Genomic DNA, 20806 nt, shown 5'->3' on the forward strand with positions numbered 1-20806 from the left:
CAATTCCCCGCCGGGCTGGGGGCTGGGGCCTGGGAGCTGGGAGCTGGGAGCGGGCGGTCCCCTCCGCCCCCGGCTCGGCTGCTCCGCGGGCGCGCTCGCTCGCAGGCGCCGGCGCGCCGCAGTCCTCAGCGAGCACCGCTCGGGTCGCAGCTCAGCGGCACGCCGAGCGCAAGGGTCCCCGCCGCGCCGCGCCGCCGTCCCCGCCCGCGCCTCCGCCCGCTTCGCCATGAGGGTCCTGGGTGGGCGCTCCGGGGCGCTGCTGGCGTGCCTCGCCCTAGTGCTTCCCGTCTTGGAGGCGAACTGTGAGTAATCGATAGCGTCTGTCCGCTTTCCTCAGCATTGCCTGCTGAACTAGGAGCCCTGTTGGGAGGATTTTGTTTTCTGGAGCTGCAGCCTCCTAGAAGGTTTCCAGTAAGCGCTTCCATCAGCCGTGGGTCTAGCGGGCGGTATGATGGTGGGGCAGGGTCAATATTTACCCTGCTCTGAGAATCAAGTTGTTACAGAACAGATTCTGGAACAAGAGTGATACTAAATATCAATGAAGGAGTTAGAACACGTACTCATGAGCCCCAAGCAGTTGAAGTCCCCAGTCAGAGGACAAGGATGAGCACGTTCCAGTATAAAAGTAGAGAGGAAAGACAACCCACTCTGTCTTCCCCTTGGACAAGCGCCTGTCCCCAGCTACCACCCCATGCTGCAACCTACCTCCCCGCTGCAATGCCTGGACTTTGAGCTTGGTTTGCTTATCTCAACATTGTTTGGGGATGACTGCGGGTTTGCATAACGGTACGGAGATGTCATCTTTTAACCTTGAAATCAAAAGAACTGTTAAATATTGTAGTTCTCAGATCATTTTGTACTGAGTATTTTTGACACTGAGTGCCACTGATCTGAGGTCGTCGCATAAATTCTTTGGACTTTAGCTTTGTGTTTCCTGTTCTTTATGTTCCCATGCCAGGATTCAAGGCAGGATATTGAGTTTTCTCTAAAAAAGAAAAAAATATATATAGGGATATCTATCTATCTATATATATGTAGGGATATCAAGGCATTTAGTACATATTAGCTGTCAGTGAATTAGTTTGTTTTCTAAAGTTTAAGCATACTCACTGGTCAAAAATGCTTACTTGTGCTATGTTTTATTCTCAGGAAATGGCAATGGAGAGATAAACTCTGAATTACACCATAGCTTTTAGATTGGTTAAAGCTCCAATGTAAACTTTTCAAAGATGATAATTTCAGGAGAATTAAATAGGAATTTACTAACATTCTACTAGTTTTTATTAGTTACAGGTCAGGATGAATGAGATTTAAAATTCTAATTTAAAGGCTAAAACAACATTTGTTGATTTTACACTAAAGACCCACAATAGCAGAACTTCAACCTACAAATCTGTCATTAAGCCTATATGTGGACCACATACACTAATTCATTATCTATATAGTTCAGTAGGACAATCAAATATTTATTTGTCTGATAACCAGTGTTTTGGAGAGAAGAAAAAGGCAAAAATGGCTTGCCACATTTACTGCTTGTCACCACAGGAATTTGCTAAACCCTTTCTTTTGTAGAGATTGTTGAGGTTGTTACATTTTCATTGGATCTAGGCAGAGTTAAAAATGATGTGTGTGTGTCTATGTGTATCATACACAGATAATCAAACCATATAGAGAAATACACTTGTTATATATAGACACTGATAGAGTATATAAATTAATTCTTTAATTCTAGTTTAATTGGATTAAAAATCTTTTCTGGTTTACTGATGAGAAAACTGAGATACAGATGGAATGTGTTTACTCCCTAAGATTTTAAATCTGAGATAGAATTAGAATTCTAAATATTTGATTTATTTAGTCCATAGAAATGTAGTCGCTGTTTGAAGAAAAAGTTTATAAATCACAGTTTTAGTTTTGAGAGAGTTGAGAAGTCATCCAGTTCAAGTTTTTTGAAATTGTTCAGAGATGTGAACTGACTTTTCAAACATGCTTGTATATATATCTGTATCTATATATCTATGGATTTAAATTTTATATTGTCTATATATTGTATACCACACTAAAGGCCATGGGAAGAAAAATAGAAGAAAGGGGATGTCCCCTCTGGCTGTGCTAATTTGGCCCTTTCCAGACTTCCACTTCTGCTTAGGTGCAGTCTACCCTTGACATTACTTGACTCGTATTTTCCTTGTCTTTTTTACTTTCCTCTTTCCTTCTCTGACCATTTCTTTTACTGTTTATCTATCCTTGTCTTTTCTTAAACTTCCTTTATCTCAGAGTCCAAAATGTTGCACTGATGGAGAGATTTTATCAAGCTTAGATTAGAGTTGGGGCTGGTGTTGGAAGAGTTAGAAACAATATCTGTTTACTGCATCATTATCTACAACAACAGCAACAACACCCTATGCCATATTCTCTTGCCATTAATCTTATCTAGGATATACACTCATGCTTTTCATAATAGACCTTTTGTGTCCATCAAGTTCAGTATCCTCTTTAATAGCTAATTGATCTATTTGCATATTTAAACTTTCAAAATACTGTGAGAAAAAATATGAAAAGCCCGATAATACGTATATTAATGAATGTTTAGCTACAAGCAACAGTAAAGACTCTTGCTAACTAAAGCAGAAAGGAAGAAAGAGAGAAAGAAAGAGAAAGAAAGAAAGAAAAAGAGAAAAAGAGAAAGAAAGGAAGAAAGAAAGATGAAAGAAATATAGAGAAAAACAAAAAGCTGAATGGATTTATTGGAAGACTACTTAATGGCATGTTGAATAACCAGACCTAGGGAAGCTGAGACTTGGGCATTAGGTGATCTGTATAGTGGGAACCCACATGCTCACTATATTAGGAGCTGCCATTAGATGACTCAGTTCTAACTGCCTTCTAGGTCTGTATATACCTGTTCACGATTGAATTTCTTAGAAAAGAGAGCCTTATTATTTTGGCTTAGCTTGGTTCTGGAGTCCTGTCATTGACAGCTCACTAGAATCAGGTAGAGTGCCAGAAGGACAGCTCCCACAAAGGAATGGATGCTGGGAAGGAAGCAGAAACAAGAGACGTCTGCATATTCCAATCATTGGCTGTACAACATACACACATACCCTTCTTTCCATGAACACCATTTGAAAAACATTTCAAATATAATGCAGATATTTCTAATATAATGCAAATAACTAAGGTACAGCAGAAAGGATCTCCTCTTGAGAGATTCACACTCAGAGAGGAAGGCTCAAGGCTACCATTTCTTAGTTGAGTATCGTCAGGTGATGTCCATGCCTCCTCTAGTTCTGTCGCAATTCTGTGTCAATGTGCTGTGCTTTGTGGATGAAATGATACATTGTAGTATACCAACACATCCTATATACCAAAAAATAATTTAAAAAAGACGAGCAAGGAAATACAGGTACTGGCTGTAGTGCTTGCCTGTCTCTCTTGGGTTTAAGCTAGAGCTGGTATTTATGACTTCTTCTTCACTACCCAATTCATATGCCTCTTGCTTTTAGGCAGTTCCTCATGTTCGATTTTTCTGTCTGCTCAGTGAGATGTACCACACCCTTATTCAGGAAGAATCTGAGCCACGTTGTTCCCACCAATGGATGATTGAATCCATCCCTTCTTTACAGTTTCTCCTGTGTATAGAAGTCATGCTAGAGAATCAGCACTTCTAACCCTGATTTGTATGTGGCAACAACACCATTTTGCCTTGATTATTGTCATTCCAGCATAATTCTCTCCTTTTTTCCAACAGGAGTGAAGAACTTGAAATGGCTGCATAGCAGTCTCAGCGTCTAATTCAGTGGAAAATATGTTAGGCTTCACAGTGAATGCATTCCTTCTTAGTTTCCCTATTTCTAGATGAACAGAACCTACTTGTGAAAAAAGAAAGCAAAAAATTTGAGAATAGGTCATTCAATTACAGTAAGTCCCCTACACATGAACGAGTTGTGTTCCAAGAGCGAGTTCGTAAGTCCAATTCGTTTGTAAGTCCAACAAAGTTTGCCTAGGTACCCAACGAACACAATCGGCTGTGTAGTCCTGTACTGTAATAGGTTTATAATACTTTTCGTGCAAATAATACATAAAAAACAAACAAAAAATAAACATTTTTAATCTTACAGTACAGGAGCTTGAAAAGTACAGTAGTACAGTACAACAGCTGGCATACAAGGGCTGGCATTGAGTGAACAAGAAAGAAGAATTACTGATTGGAGGAGGGGGAGGAGGTGGGAGATGGTAGAGCTGAAGGATCATCAGCAATAAGAGACAGAGGACAGGCTGCAGTTTCATTCACTCCTGACGTTAATGGCACAGGTTCTGGCTCCTTGCTGGATTCAATTCTATCTACCATCTTGAAAAAAATGATCCAGTAATGTCTGGGTAGTAGCTCTTTTTTTCTCATCATAGATGACATGGTAGCAGTGGATTGCTTTCTAAATGACTGCTGCAACCTTCACGTACAGTTCTATGTTTGGGTCCTGTGCCTCAAAAACTAACAGTGCCTCCTCAGATAAAGAAAATCCCCTTGCCATTTCCTGTGTCGTGAATCTCTTCTTAGCTGTACCAGCTACATTACTGCTGCTTTTACGCTAGCTTCCAGACAGCCTGGGCTTGAAATAAAGATACTGTACTACTCTACTCTATACAGTACTGTACAGTAAAGTACACAAAAGCACAGCCACTTGTAGAGGATGCACACATGTTGTATGCCAGACACGTGAACTAAATTACGTGATTGGACATGCGAACATGTGTTTGCATCTTTGAAAGTTCGCAACTTCAAGATTCAAAGGTAGGGGACTTACTGTAGTTTCTTAGGGCTGCCATAACAAAGTACCACAACCTGGGTGGCTTAAACAACGGAACTTCTTGTCTCACAGTTCTGGAGACTAGAAGTCTGGGATCAAGGTGTCAGCAGAGTTGGTTCCTTCTGAGGCCTGTTCCATTCCTCTGTCCTAGCGTTTGGTAGCCTCATTCCTTGGCCTGTAGATGGCATTCTGCCTGTGTCTTCACATCATCTTTCGTCTGTACATGTCTGTCTCTGCTCCAAATTTCCCCTTTTGAAGAGTCATTTTGGGTTAAGGCCTGTTCTTATTCTTCTTAACTTGATCATCTGCAAAGCTCCGATTTCCAAATAAAGTCATATTCATAGGTACTGGGTGATTAGGACCTCACCATTTTTATAAAGGATGCAATCCAACTCCGTCACTAACCATCAAATCATGACAAGTACTTCTTCCCTTTCTACTTTCATTCCTGACTGTGTATTTCGGCTTTAGGAAAAAGAGCACCAAATATTAATGATTTTTGGTTCAGAGAATCTACCACTTTTTAAAAGAAAACACATTTTGGAAGATAGTTTTGTGTCTCAAAAGGTAATAACTGAGCCCTCAATAGTTGATCAGTCTGTAATTCCATAAGGCTAGCTCTTTCCAGTGTTAGAGTACACAATAAGACCAATGAAAACCATAATAATCATCCCATTAGGTTATTTCTTTAATTGTGGAGTTAATTCTAAAGTTGTGTGGCTTAGCATAAACCATTGAACAAGTCTACCAGTAGTGGTGCTGATGGACAAATTAAATACGAATAAAGAATAAATGTCTCCACCTCTGAGTACAAATTGCTGCTCCCTGATAAGAAAAGTACCCTAATGAGTCAGCCATTCATCAGGTAACTGGTGGATTTTGTATTCTGTCCAATTTCCAACAACTGAATGAATGGCAGTTCTGCGAACAGATTTGGTGTTCTTTTTAGTAGCAAAAGGCTGGTGGCCCTTATGAGGGAAAGGTTGAGTGTGCATGTCGTCTCCATCCTTACCACCGTGGCTGTTTTTTTTATAAATGTTGAACCGACAGTAAATTGAGTGACACAAAGCAATAGCCTGTGAAGGCCGTATATACCCACAGACTTGTGTGTTGGTCCTCATAGCAATTTAAAAATCAGAAAATTTCATCTAAAAACTTGTTTTTATGACTTCTTTTGAAAAACAAAGGAAGATCTGGTTGTATGGGCCCACATTCCAACACAGCAAGATTCAGCTAGAACTGGGACTTCCCTGGTAGTCCAGTGGTTAAGACGTCGCCTCCAGTGCAGGAGGTACAGTTTCCATCCCTGGTCGGGGGGCTTAGATCCCATATGCCTCATGGCCAAAAAAATAACAAAACATAAAATAGAAGCAATATTGTAACAAACTCAATAAAGACTTTAAAGATGGTCCAAGAAAAAAAAAAAAAAGAAAAGGTCCACATCAAAAAAATCTTAAAAAAAAAAAGATTCGGCTAGAGCTGATTCAGAACTACTTTCTTTGGATAAAACATACTGTCTCCAGTTTGCCATAGTTCCAAGCATTCCTCATTGTTTGTCACCAAATTCTCTTCCCTTATTTATGGTACCTGACACATGTTGATTTTTGAGTTTATGAGCCTTGCACTAGATTACCTTGAGAAGAAACACAACTGACAATCATTAAGTGGGCCATTCTGCCCCTTTTATAGTTAAGAACTTCTCTGGTATGGGGCTGTGTTATGAACATTCACTTGGAACACAAATATTCTCAACTCTGGGGCAACGCTTGCCCAAACTTCCTTACTTATAGTCCGGAGATCTACCTCTTAACAGGTCTCTGAACAACTGGTCAGACCATTTGTAACCATTGAGAAAGTAGCAAAGATCCTGATCTCAGATGATTTCTCATTCTAAGCAAAGTGGACAATGAGAAATACTGCTTATCTCTCTGGCCATTGTGAAGGTTTTGTTTCTCCTGTGCTCTTCAGGATCACCCTTGAGAGAGGCTGTAGTTCATTTCCGGCTCTAGCTTTGTAGCAGGTCTACCTCTGGCTCATGTTAGTACATCACACTGAGGCATATTTCGTTCTTGGCCATAGGTCTTTCCTCATGGGCCCATAAAGGGAGCTGGAGGGAGGAAAAGAAGTCAGTAGAGTGAGCTGCTCAAGCTGACCTAGGCCACTTGGTTGTGCTTTATGCTCATCCCGTTCATACCGTTTGAACATTTCACAATGGAACTGCCGTCATAACTAAATTCACGGCTAGAAGAAAAACATAGCGTCTAATTCATGATGAGCTGTTCAAATCACAGTGTCCTGTGGTCAGATCTCCACCTCACGAAAGTCCAAAAGGACACCAGGAATAGTTTCTCAAAGGGAAAATAATTGCTAAAAAAAAAAAATGTGACTTGTTCCCAACTAAAAGCGATCGCTACTGAAATTCTTCTGGAACTAGTTACAGTATCTCAAGAGTACCCTGCCATCTTATGGACCATTTGAGCCCATTGGATCTGATGAGTCATTGGCTCGGCTACATGACAGACTGCTTGAAATGAACTTTGAACTAGCTAGAGAGCATTCACTTATTTTAGTTCCCACCTACACTTGGCAGCTTTTGGACTCATGGTAAAAAGCTCAGAGTACAACATCTAAAAGTGGAACATGCCTCAAAAATAAGAGATCCATCAAAATCTATTCTTCCATCTTAGTGACAGACACCCAGGTATATAACAACTTGTTTCCCACTTGAGCAGGAATATTCCAACATGACCAGATTGTTGCTGAAAATAGTTCAGTGCTCTCAGGCCTGGGGAAGCAGCCCGAAGGGAATCACAGTTTGAAGATTGAGCCTATAGTTCCCTTTATCAACTGAGCCTCATAAACCTCAATTCTAAACAGCATACCTTAGATCTTAGGTGTTTTGATCTTAGATCTTAGGTATGTAATAATGACTAAAGTTTTGGTAGTCTTTTTCCTTAGTGCAGTTACCCAGTGCATTTATTTTGCTTTGGAGAAAACTAGAAGAAAAGTTTACAGATGCTTCTTCAAGGATGTCTTTCTTCTCCTTCATTCAAGAAGTTCTGGATCCATCTACTGATTCAAAATTGGTAAGGGACTTCCCTGGTGATGCAGTGGTTAAGAATCTGCCTGCCAATGCAGGGGACACAGATTCGATTCCTGGTCCAGGAAGATTCCACATGTTATGAAGCAACTAAGCCTCTGCACCATGACTGCTGAACCTGTGCTCTAGAGCCCATGAGCCACAGCTACTGAGCCCAGGTGCCGCAACTACTGAAGTCTGTGTGCCTAGAGCCCATGCTCCACAACAAGAGAAGCCACTGCACTGAGAAGCCCGTGCGCTACAATGAACAGTAGCCCCTGATTGCTGCAACTAGAGAAAGCCTGTGCACAGCAACAAAGACCCGATGCAGCCAAAAAAAAAAAAAGATTGGTAATTAAGGCGAGATGGTGATTTCTTTGTGTTGTGGCTATACAGCCTCTATTTGCTAACCCAGAGAATTTTGGGGTGAAAAACTTAGTGAAGAATTCTGTGGGTTGTCTTTCCATCTAATCTTGAGAGAGCCTTGCCTGTTAATCCTTTCTCCAAGATTTGATCACTGACTTACTGACTGATTCAGGTCAGTACAGGCTCGTACCTAAACTCAGCCACCCAGGTTCGTCCCATCCCACCTGAGATCTGGGATCCCATTTTCCCTGCAGCCCCTCCCAACAGGACTTCCTATCTAGGGAGAACAGCCAGTACAATACTTTTTTTTTTGATAAATTAATTAATTTATTTATTGGCTGTGTTGGATCTTCGTTGCTGTACATGGGCTTTCTCTAGTTGTGGTGAGTGGGGGCTACTCTGTTGTGGTGCACGGGCTTCTCATTGCAATGGCTTCTCTTGCGGAGCACAGGCTCTAGGGACGTGGGCTTCCGTAGTTGTGGCACACGGGCTCGGTAGTTGTGGCCTGCGGGCTCTAGAATGCAGGCTTAGTAGTTGTGGCGCACCGGCTTCGTTGCTCCATGGCATGTGGGATCTTCCTGGACCAGGGCTTGAACCTGTGTCCCCTGCTTTGGCAGGCGGATTCTTAACCACTGCACCAACAGGGAAGTCCCCAGTACAATGCTTTTTAAAAATTCCAGTGATTTCTTCACTAATCTATGATAATCATGAAAATAATATTCTTTTCTCTGTATTAGGGAGTGGGGTGGATATGTAAGGAGGTGAATACGTAGGAACCACAGAAACGATTCAAGCCAGAACGTCTGTCTCCTATTATTTGTATATTCTTTCTTTGATATTATGTCAAGGAACGTCTGGCTTTTCAGTGTTGTTCAGTGTGTGCCAAGGTTTTGTCTGGGATAGCATTAGCTAACCAAGCCAGCTGTCAGAACTGAAGCTGGGGCTCTAGCTAGCACATGGAACAAAATTAGCAATATTAATTCATTCAGCCTGATTCAAAATTATATGTGCCTTGTGTATTAGTCTTCTATTGTTGCATAACAAGTTACCACAAACTTAGCATTTTAAAACAACACAATTTATTATCTCATAGGTTCATAGGTCAGAAGCCCAGGCATAAGTTCACGGAGCTCTCCAGGTTCTGACATGGATAAAATCAAGGGATCACCAGTGCGGAGATCCCATTTGAAGCTTGGAACCTTCTTCCAAACTCACAGATTATTGGCAGAATTCTGTCTCTGGCAGCTGTAGAACTCAGGCCCTCCGTTGCTGAGGGCACCCACCATTTCCACCCTGTGATCCTCTCCACAGAATGGCAGTTTGCTTCTAAAAGATCAATAAATAGGAGGCATCTGTGACTCCTTTTTGTCTCTTCTTTTCTGAAGTCTGAACCTGGTGTACAACCTTCATGATCTGGGGGCTTCCTGGTCTTTTCCTCCAGATGAGCTTTCCCTGCCCCTCTTCTCAAAAAGGGTCATTCTCTGTCCTCCTCCCTTGTGGTCTTTTCACATGCCAATCCTCCTGTTTGAAAGACTCTTTCTGTCTGTTGTCCTCCCCAGCTATCCCAGGTGATCTGTCCTAAGCCTTGTGGGTCTTTAGAATACTTTATAAGATTTTGTTCCTTTTTTTGTGTGTGTGTGTGTGTGTGTCATGGAGTGATGTGTGATGAAACTTTTTAAGATCTTTATTTCCCCATTTACATTATAGGATAATTTAGAAAACTGGTATTTTCTTGATGTTATTCTCAAATATTTAAATATATTTAGGGCTTTTCTTCATTCTTTTGCTTTATTGGTTATTTTATTCAAGGAATAAGCTGAAGTACTCTGTCTTATCTATGTGTTTTTTGCTTTCACTAGAACTCTCTTATTTTTAGAATTAATGAAGGAACAAATTAGCACATTTTTGAATAGCCCCTGTAATAGGCATTAGTTTAAATTTTTCATAATCTTATATGGATAAGATATGCTACGGTGTGATAACACTTTAATCCACAAATCCTCAAATTAATATCCAAACCACCAAATCTTAGTGACTTAGCAAAATAAGAGTTTATTTTTTAGTCAGGTAAAGTCCAATGTGGCTTGTGTAAATCTCTTACATCTCTAGTTGTACCATCTGGAACACATGGCCTCCAATGTCCCTGTGAGAAAGGAAAGCAATGGAGGAGGTGTACTTGTTCTTAACTGCCTTAGTGTGGAAGTGACAAAACCTCACATCTGCTTCCAACTCAAGCAAGCACATGGAATATTTGATCAGCATTGTGTCTGTTACAGATGTTTTTCCTCCAAGGTTAAGATTACTGTTTCTTCCTCTAAGAGAAGCACAAATACTTGTTGCCCATTTAAACTTTTGGTGATATGTATTCCACCATGTGAGGTTGCTTTAACTCTCTGAATAAAGTCTGTGATAGGGAGAGAGCATAATTAACTATGCCTACAAACAGACCAGCTGAGGACTTAGTATCATGACATTAAGTTGGCTAGTAATATGGCAGGTTGAAAAATATATTGTAACAGTTAATATTGAAATTATCCCTATGGTGAGAACTGTTATTATTTCAGAAATTGCCTTAAAATGAGTTTAGGTTCAGAAAGTAAAGTCCCCAAAACATGGTCTCTAGCTTTACTATTCAAGTTTGGTCCATGCACCAGCAGCAGTATCATCAGGGCGTTTATTACAAATGACGTATCTCTGACCCAGCTTCAGACCCACTGACTCGGAATACGCATTTTAACAGGACCCTCGGGTAATTCCTACACATCGAGTTTGAATCATTCTGGTCTGTAAGGTCATAGCAGAGAAGATAGATGAATGATTCTGCATAAGAAGTGAACAGAAATTTGCAGGGGTGGCAGTAGGCAGTGGCCAGGGTGAGAGAAGGGGAGGGGATGTCACGGAAGGGAGAAAGAAGCTGAGCCACATGGCTGGCGAACGCAGCTGTAGGGAAGGTCTCCAGTAAAAAATTGTTAGATGTGAGGTGAACAGAGGACTGGTAGGAACTGGGGTTTCTAAGGCTCAACTTTAAACTGCAAAAGTTGCTTTAATTTTTCAAAAGTTGCAGTTTCGTTTTTTCTAAATGTAGTAAGGACACATTCAAGAACACTGGCTTTTAAGTCTCCATAGAAATGGTAAAATTGTAACTTCCTGCAATTACATGGTATTTTCTATCTTTCAAAATCACCTTTGGCATTTTCTCATTGAGTTTCACAGCTATTCTGTGATGTACCTTCCTGACTTTTGGAAAACATTAGCTTTCCTCTGCCTCTGTTGAAAGTCATTACCCACTCTTTCTCTTCCTACTCTCACTTGATCTTCTTGAAGAAATAGTTTATTCTGGAGATCTCCTCTCCTCACCCTCTCACTGGTTTTGGGGACTGAGATGTTAATGTGATCCTATTGTTAAACCGACTGTATACATTTTTGCTCTCATCCTAAATAGTAGTAATTATAATAATTTATTAATAACTTCTTTACAACATTTGACACTTGAAACATATCTTTTTAAATTGACCGCCTTTTATGTCTATAAGCATTATCTTCAAATTTTCTCTCTCTCTACATATGTGTTATTAATTCTTTTCTGTTATTTTAATGATCTCTGCTTTTCCTTAAATGTTAGTTTCCTGGGGTTCCATTTTGACCTTCTGTCCTTACTGGAAGTCTTTCTGAACTTAAACTACTAGCTATATCCTACTATCTCCTTACATTTTTAAACCATTCAAGTAATCCAGGCTTAATATAATGTGCTAAAAAAATGCATCTGTAGTTTCACTAGCAAGAGAACTGTGTAACATTTTATATTCTTCTAAGCCCCTTATCTGTATATATACATTCTTAGAAATTAAAATATATAAGCAAAAGAATGGAATTTTGCTCTACATATTATTTGTAACTCGATATTGCACCTAAAATAATTTTTATATTAATAAATTAAAATGTATGTCACGCTTTAAAGTAGATTTATAATTTTTCTTTATATATGCTCGTCATAATATATTTAACCAAAATCATATTTTTGGACATTTAAATTATTTCCCGTGTTTTGCTTATATCAACAATATTGTGATGAACGTATTCATATATTTTTATTTACATATGTCTGTGTTCATTTCCTCAGTTTAACGTCCTAGCAATGGAATTGTTAGCTGAATATCTGAAGAGTGCGCCTATTTTTTTTTTTAACTGGTGGAAAATCTTACCCTCAAATGTAATGAAAAATTCTAAAAATATCTACCCAGAGGAAAAACACAATAGGGATAACAAAATACAGGAAACACCCAAAGGGAAAAATCATTTTGGCCTGAGGTAGACAGCTTCCTAGGTAGCCCCCAATTACTCTTTTTTTTTTTGATTGCATTGAAGTATAGTTGATTTATAATGTTGTGTTAGTTTCTGGTGTACAGCAAAGTGATTCAGCTATACATACATGTATATATACAATTCTTTTTCATATTCTTTTCCATTTTGGTTTATTACAGGATATTGAATATAGTTCCCTGTGTTATACAGTAAGACCTTGTTGTTTATCCATGCCATATATAACAGTTTTTTTTTAATAAATTTATTTATTTATTTTATTTATTTATTGGCTGTAGTGGGTCTTCGTTGCTGCACACGGGCTTTCTCCAGTTGCTGAGAGCGGGGGCTACTCTTCATTTTGGTGTGCAGGCTCCTCATTGTAGTGGCTTCTCTTGTTGTGGAGCACAGGCCCTAGGTGCGTGGGCTTCAATAGTTGTGGCACATGGGCTCAGTAGTTGTGGCTCACGGGCTCTAGAGCACAGGCTCAATAGTTGTGGCACACGGGCTTAGTTGCTCCGTGGCACGTGGAATCTTCCCAGGGCAGGGCTCAAACCCGTGTCCCCTGCATTGGCAGGTGGATTCTTTACCACTGCGCCACCTAGGAAGTCCCTATAACAGTTTTAGAGTGCACCTATTTTGGATTTTTTAGACACATATTTTTAGATTTCCCTTGGAAATCTGATTTTAAAAGTAGATTTTAAGAGTGTTTAATTCCTCTCATCTTTCTCAACTTTGGATATTAACTTTTCAAATCTTTGTCAGTGCTATAGGAATGAAAAAGAGCTTTTGGGGGGTATGGGGAGTAGTCCATTCGATTTTTTAGTTCATCCATTAACTTTTTTAGTTTGAAATCATATTTTAGTTCTCTACTTCTCTTTCATACCATATTTCTGTTATAAGGATGCCAGATTCTCTCAATTTATTTAGGATATTAGTTATAGATTTTTTAAAATTACCTACTGTATCTTCAGTTACCTCCATTTCCTTTGGGGTCTGTATGTTTCTTTTGCCCTTCTCTTTCATGTTATTAACTTTATGCAAATATCTAGTGATTTTTAGCTGTTATTTCATATTTTTTGAAGACGATCCTAAGTTGATTAGATTGACTAGGTAGCTGGCTTAGGGTTCTACTATGGTTGTTGAGATCTGTTTTTCTAATAGGACATTGCGTTTGGGAAACCTGTTATCAGTCCAAGGTAACTGGGCAGGCTTCTCTTTAGGAGCCTTTGTGGAAGTTGGTTGAGGGCAATTGTCAAGGTGAGGAGAGCATGACTCTTTGAAAATGACTCTTTCTAGTTGTGCTACTAACTTTCTCCCACACAGTATGTGTTAAATGCACCTTTCCTTATTACTTGTTTTATTTTCCTTCTTTTCCTCAACTCCTTGTCCCAGTAATTTTCTCTCCTTTCCTAAGTTATTTTATTCCATTGTTATTTAGACTGTGTCTTATAGCCTTTTAGAAAGTCGACAGGGAGTTCTGAAAGGCTGGTAGAAATTATATTGAATTATAAACACCTACTCGATGCTTTACCAGTATTCCAAATAATCTCATTTCCACATCAGCACTTAAAAATAGTAATATCCTAAGAGTCAAAAGAGAAGCCATTAAGATTTAGAGTCTTTCTAAGCCTCTAAACACGCTTCAGACTTGCTTATTGGGGAGATCTGGAAGATGTTGTAGGAAGTGGGGTATTGCAGAATTAGGCCAGCTCTCTTATTGTTGCCTTTTGCTTTTCCAAACATAAATACGGACACAGGCCAGTGAACTAATAATATTAATTGATGCCACCCTAACGAAATAGGTCAAATAGAACAAAAACAAAACATTTACTGTGCTGTAACCTCTTGTTACGTTACATCAAATCAGATGGTGTTTTGGTGTCCTAATGTGTAGGAGATAAAAAAGACAAAACAAGCTGACTCCATGAATATCTTGGTGCACATCCTAAAAAGAGACCTCCCATTGTAGCCTCAGAAAATATAGCCAGTTTGCAGGGTGGTGGTCTAGAGGAAGGAAAGAGAGGGCTATAGAAGTGTCCTCTTCAGACCTTGCCAAAATCTGAACTCTGAGTTCCTTCAAAAGAAGTACCTTAATTTATCACTTACCAAGAGCAAACACATGAGATAACAGAATGGACAGTGTAGCTTTTTTCTGGGTAATAAGCTGCCTGTTCTATCTTTTGGGTACAAGTATTTGTTGTTTTGGAAGGAATAACTAAAATGTACTGCTTTCTCTGCCTGTGGCTAAAGCAAAGGTTTAATCTTGGGGAGAATTGGTAGAGTGTTTGATTTACTCTTGTTTTTTTTTTCTTTTTTACTACTAGGGGCTGTAAATTAGTTACAATTAAATCTTCAAGTAAGGAGAGGTCCATTTCACTTCTGTTGTGGCTAAACAGTTCAAGCATTGTTTCCCTACTCATTCATTGATCTGTTCCAAAATGGGGATCAGTAGTCACATTTTTTAAGTGTCACCGGCATTTCCTAAATGCCAACCCTCATGCCTCCTAATCTGAATGTTATAGGACTCACTTTTATATGTGCAGCATATAATTCACAGATTATTTCCTGTTTTTCTTTCCCAAACTTAAACCCTATCCAGACCTACCTTTTATGATATTTGATTTTCTTAAATTATTTCTCATCAGCCTATTTATTGCTTAGTCCTCTTGAAGGACAGAGGCATGGTTCACCTTTACAGAATACTTTTTCTAAAGATTTTCTAACCCTTAATATAATAATATGAGAAGAATCACTTGCTCAGCAGTGTAGTCCTCAATACCAAGCAAAGTGTGAAATGTAGAGAAGTGTATTAGGTAGTATATTAGCTCTCTTTTAAACAAAATAAACTTTAAAAAAATTGAAGTATAACATACATACAGACATAGCATTTATTTCTGAAGGCTAACAAACTTTTCTGAAAGTTGGTAATAATTATGGAAGCTGATGAGTGCCTAATTAAACATCTATCTTTGGTTTTTTCTTACTCCTTGCAACCTTCACATTTTTAAATACCCCTCCTCAATTGTAAATTTTCTATGGTATATATCTTTATAATAAAAATGAAAGATTTTTACACTTAACATATATGATCATTGAAAATAAAATTTGTAAAATTGTAAAATAAAATTTCCCATTGTTATTAACTAATGGTTTTCCTATATCATGGATTCCATTTTTATCAGTCTTTGTATAAGCAAAACATGCCATTTCAACAGTTGAGACATGGGAGGCACAATTATGTCTCAGAGTATCATCTAATCATTCTATTGGTACATTGAATGCCATTTTCCCTGACCCCGTCCCACACTGAAGACGAAACAAAGATTCAAACACTCTGCCAAACCAAATGCTAACCTAAAATTCCCTTCTCAGACACATTCTTTTAGGGACAGATTTTCATTCTTGAGATGCCAAATAAGAAGGGCCAAAAGAGAGACAGAAAGCATAATTTAAAAAGAGATGAGCTTTTGGAGGGAGGAATGTGAGAACCATCTTTGCAAAGACGAGAGCAGAATGGAAGAGATTCAGAGGATGAACTACCCCAAAGCTTAGACCTCCTCCATCTGCCACCTCACCCACATTTGACTGATCAGTTTTCTACAGCCTGCAGCTCTGTGGTCCTGACCTCTCTGAACAGAGAGTGGCCAGCTTGGACAACTAAGTGGAAAGGAGCTTTTAACATTTTTCATTAACCTTTGGCCAAAGTTGAACTGAATTGAACAGTGAGGGAATTTTCCTGTGAATAGAGGCAATGCTAACCCCACTATCCTTATTACTGGTGCTTAAATGATGTACCAACAACAATAAATTATTTTTGTTGTATAATCAAATATATGTTTGAAAAAAACTTTGTCCCCACAGAAAATATTGAAGGGAACATGTCAAGCCTGTGAAGGCGATTTTGAAAAAGAATTCTAGTTAACATTTGCATAATGGTTATGTTATTGACATAATTGTTCAACTTCTATGGTCACTATTTTGAAGAAGGGATGACTTAGATAAGTTGAAAAAAAATCAAGCAGTTTCAGTCATATTTCTAATCCTGAAAGACTCATAACTAAACATTATAACCTAAAAATTTGAATCTGAGTGTAACACTTTTCAAGCACATAATTGAGTTTTCACAAAGACTTTCTTGAAAAACTTCTTAAGCTAGAGAAGTGAAGCAAATAATTAGAGACAGTGTGGTAATGCAAAAAGAGAATGGGTTTTGGGGGCAGGCTTGAATGATCTGTTCTCAGTTGTGTGACTTGGTAAGATTAAACTCAAGTTCTCTGAGTTTTAGTTTGTTCGTGTGCATAACAGTTATGGTAGGATTAATGGGAGATAATGCAGAAAGAGCATTGATGTGCTTATGGTGCCGTATTTATTATTATGATAAACAATGGAACTTTTTAGACATTTCTGCATGCAAGCAGGGTAGATATTTTTGGGCAGATAGACTTTGAGCCAGATAATAAAAGCACTTTGGAACATATATTTGTCTCATCCTACAGTTATGTAGCTTTTAGCTTGAATCTGTGATGTCATGTTTTTATCTTTTTGACGAAGAATAGTAGACTCCTTTGAAAGCACACTCTGTTGGATGGGTTTATTTTATAAAAGACAGTAAATGTCTTATTTAAGGTACCAAACATGTCCACTACACAACCACATAATTTATTTTTTTAAATCAAGTACCTTGTGGGCATTTAAGTGGCAGAATACACAGAAGAAAGAGCACTGGACTAGGAGGATGGGTATATTTAAATGCCTGTCCCATTAGCACCACTTTGTAGCTGTATGACCTTGAAAAAACCATGTAACCTCTTTCAGCTCCAATTTCTTCAATAGGAAAATGGGGATGATAATTCTATCCTGTAATCTATTTCTTTATTTATGTGAGGATCAAAGGAAATCATTAATAAACACTTTGAAAATTATTAAGTACCATACCAATTGGAAGTATCACTGAGGTGAACCTAGATGAACTAAAACATAAACTTTCAAATTCAGACAGAATTTATTTAGACAAAATTATTTTTTAAATTACTAGCTTCATTATCCTTTAGGTCAGAGGTGTAACAGTTTTCATTTTTAATATTCCTCTCATCATTGGAGACAGTGAGACTTTTCCCTCTTTTCTGAGAAACAGCAGCAAATAGTAATGGATGGTCACAGGTCTGAGCTTTGGGATGCCTGTAATCTAAGCTGTACTTTTGGTATTTAGTAGCTTTATAACTTAGAGCAAATATCTTGTATGCTCCTGATTATCATTATCTCTGAAATAATGGAGGTTACTTTGTTTCCTTCCAGTTTTATAAATTTATGTGGGCATTCCTTTAAACCACCACGTTGTTCTGCCTGGACAATTGAGAATGTCCCCAAACGTGAATATAGCATGTGTTATTATACCTGGTCTGTGTCCTGCAGTTGGGGCCCTTATAGGGAAAGAGATATTCTTTTTTTTTTTTAAAGACAAGTCTTCAATCCCTGAAGCACTTAAGTAGCATATTCACTTTATTTATTTATTTATTTATTATAAATTTATTTATTTATTTTTTTGGCTGTATTGGGTCTTTTTGCTGTGCGCAGGCTTTCTTTTAGTTGCGGTGAGTGGGGGCTACTCTTTGTTGTGGTGCACGGGCTCCTCATTGCCGTGGCTTCTCTTGTTGCGGAGCATAGGCTCTAGGCATGTGGGCTTCAGTAGTTGCAGCACATGGGCTCAATAGTTGTGGCTCACGGGCTCTAAAGTGCAGGCTTAATAGCTGTGGCACATGGGCTTAGTTGCTCCATGGTATGTGGGATCTTCCTGGAGCAGGGATCGAACCTGTGTCCCCTGCATTGGCAGGCGGATTCTTAACCACTGTGCCACCTAGGAAGCCCGGGAAAGAGATATTCTTAAATATCAATATTCACCTCTGAATTCTAAAACTTAATATTCTGTAAGGTAGAAATGCCAAGGAGTGATGTTTATGATTTGTTTTCCAACTGCATTTGACCTTGATTGTGTTATTATTGTATCAATATATTCATCTTTAATACGAAGTGTTATTGTTTTCTTCAGAAAGACTCACATGTTTGCTTTGATGTCCAGAAGGGCCAAGTTTTTACTATATTTGTTATCAAGTAGCATGCTTAAAACTATTTCAAATAAATGAAATAATCGCAATGCAGACCCTATCAATTTTTTTGTTGTTATAAATTTATTTATTTATTTATTTATTTATTTATTGGCTGCATTGGATCTTTGTTGCTGCACAAGGGCTTTCCCTAGTTGCGGCGAGTGGGGGCTACTCTTCACTGTGCCATTCGTCAGTTAGGAATACACTTTGCGTGTGGCATGCTCACAGAATAGCATCTTTTAGGTGCACACAGCCTTGCTTTAATCTTGAGCTTGAGCTTGAGCAGTGATAAGATGGTGAGGGACAGCATTAAAAATATAACTCAAACACTTGCATAAGTTAATCATCACATTTACACTTCTGTTTTGGTAAGTGAGAAAACCCATATAAAATTTAAATAAATAAATAAATAAATGTAATTCACTCTTGAGAGATGTTCAGTTATTCAACTGATAATTATGGTGAGTGTTGATTAATTAGTCCTTTTGCTTTTCCTTTTCTTCATTCTATTTTCAACTTTTGATTACTTAACACCTATTATTTACTGGGTCATAAGAGAAATAAGAGGCAAATAAATTCAGTTATTTATATTATTTGCTTATCTTCCCAGTGAAAGAACCCTTTGTAGTTAAAAATCAGGATTAAAAACTTTACTTGTAGATTTTGCTTGTGATTTAAAATGTTTTCATTAAAAAACAATGTTCTATTCGTATACTAAAATAAGGCCCAAACTTCATACTCTCCATTCTTTTCTTCAAATATAATTGCAAATAGTAGCTTGAGTGTCTTTCTAAGCTCTTTTCTCTGTATTTGTCCACATGATGTTTACACATCTACAAGTATGGCTGGTATACGTAGGATTATGCTATAGATGTGGCATCTGCAATGTGCACTTTTTTATTTAATAATATACCTTGGAGATCTTCAGTGCAAGAGTATCTTCCTTCTTTTGAATAGCTGCATATTATTCCACAGTACATTATGTATTATATAGTTTATTTTTTCATTCCCTTCTTGATAGTTATTTAGGTCATTTCTAATTTTTTGATAATACAAACAATCTTTCAATAAACATTTTATACATACCTTTTTCAGCAACACTTGCATATCTGTAGGCCATATCTAGAAGCAGAATTGTTGAAGTGAAGAGTGTATGTACTTTTAATTTTCAGATACTACCAAATTATCTTCAAATAACACTTATCAGTTTATATTCCTACCACTATTGTACTGGAATACTTGTTTCCTCTTATACTCACCAATACTTGATATTACCTGTCTTTTAATTTTTGCAAATCTATTCAGCAAAAATCTAATTTTTTAAAAAAATTTGTGTTGAAAATCTTTTCACATGTTTATTGGCTACTTTAAATTTTCTCTGTAGTGATATTTACGTGGTATTGTTTTGTTTATATTTTATTTATATCATTTATTTTGTTTTTAACCTTGCACGCATTCCTGTATTGGTTGGCATATTGTCTTATTTTTTCTTTAATTTGCAAAAGTTGTTTATAAAGTCTGGATGTTATTTTTTCTATTATATATGTTTTAAATTTATTTATTTATTATTATTTTTTATTTTATGGGATCTTTCTGGGCAAGGGATGGAACCCATGTCCCCTGAATTGGAAGGCAGATTCTTAACCACTGTGCCACCAGGGAAGCCTTTCTATTATATATGATGGAAATATTTTCCTCTAGTCTATTGCTTGATGTTGAACTTTGTTATTTCTATTGTTGTTTGTCAACTGCTTAAATTTTTTTATATACTCAAAGTTACCAATTTTTTCTCGTTGCCGTCTGTATTTTGTGCTTTGCATAAAGTCTTCCTTTTGCCATGGATTTTTATTTTCTTATTTGTATAGATAACCAAGTGTTTTAGCCTATCAAGTGTCTTTCAAATAGCTGATTGGACTGTACTCCTGCATTTCTCTGTCTCCACAGGGATCATACAAGTTTTCCATTCAAATTGAGAAAGTTTTTTACTCTGACTTTAAAGATGCTATGGCTATGACTTTTGACATAGTCATTTCAGCATGATGCTTTTTCCAGTGTAGTCATAATGTGGTAAACATTAAATTATCATTTGGTGTATTTGACCTCAAGCATAAATGTGAATAATTTGTGTAGATCATTAGATAAGTGCT

The 20806-nt window shown here is 37.9% G+C and overlaps 1 protein-coding gene across 2 annotated transcripts in view; it reads left to right on the top strand.

The window, feature by feature from the left end:
- The window catches only part of PROS1 (protein S), a 62360-nt gene continuing 41554 nt past the window's right edge, over positions 1–20806 (top strand). The window contains exon 1 of one of the 2 annotated variants that reach the window (XM_057697092.1): positions 1–302. In XM_057697092.1, coding sequence (XP_057553075.1) covers positions 227–302 — 76 coding nt within the window. In that variant the 5' untranslated portion in view covers positions 1–226. The remainder of the gene's footprint in view (positions 303–20806) is intronic. The other variant, XM_057697093.1, reaches the window with a different exon arrangement.

This window comes from Hippopotamus amphibius, chromosome 10 (genome assembly GCF_030028045.1).
Source record: "Hippopotamus amphibius kiboko isolate mHipAmp2 chromosome 10, mHipAmp2.hap2, whole genome shotgun sequence".
NCBI lineage: Eukaryota > Metazoa > Chordata > Mammalia > Artiodactyla > Hippopotamidae > Hippopotamus > Hippopotamus amphibius.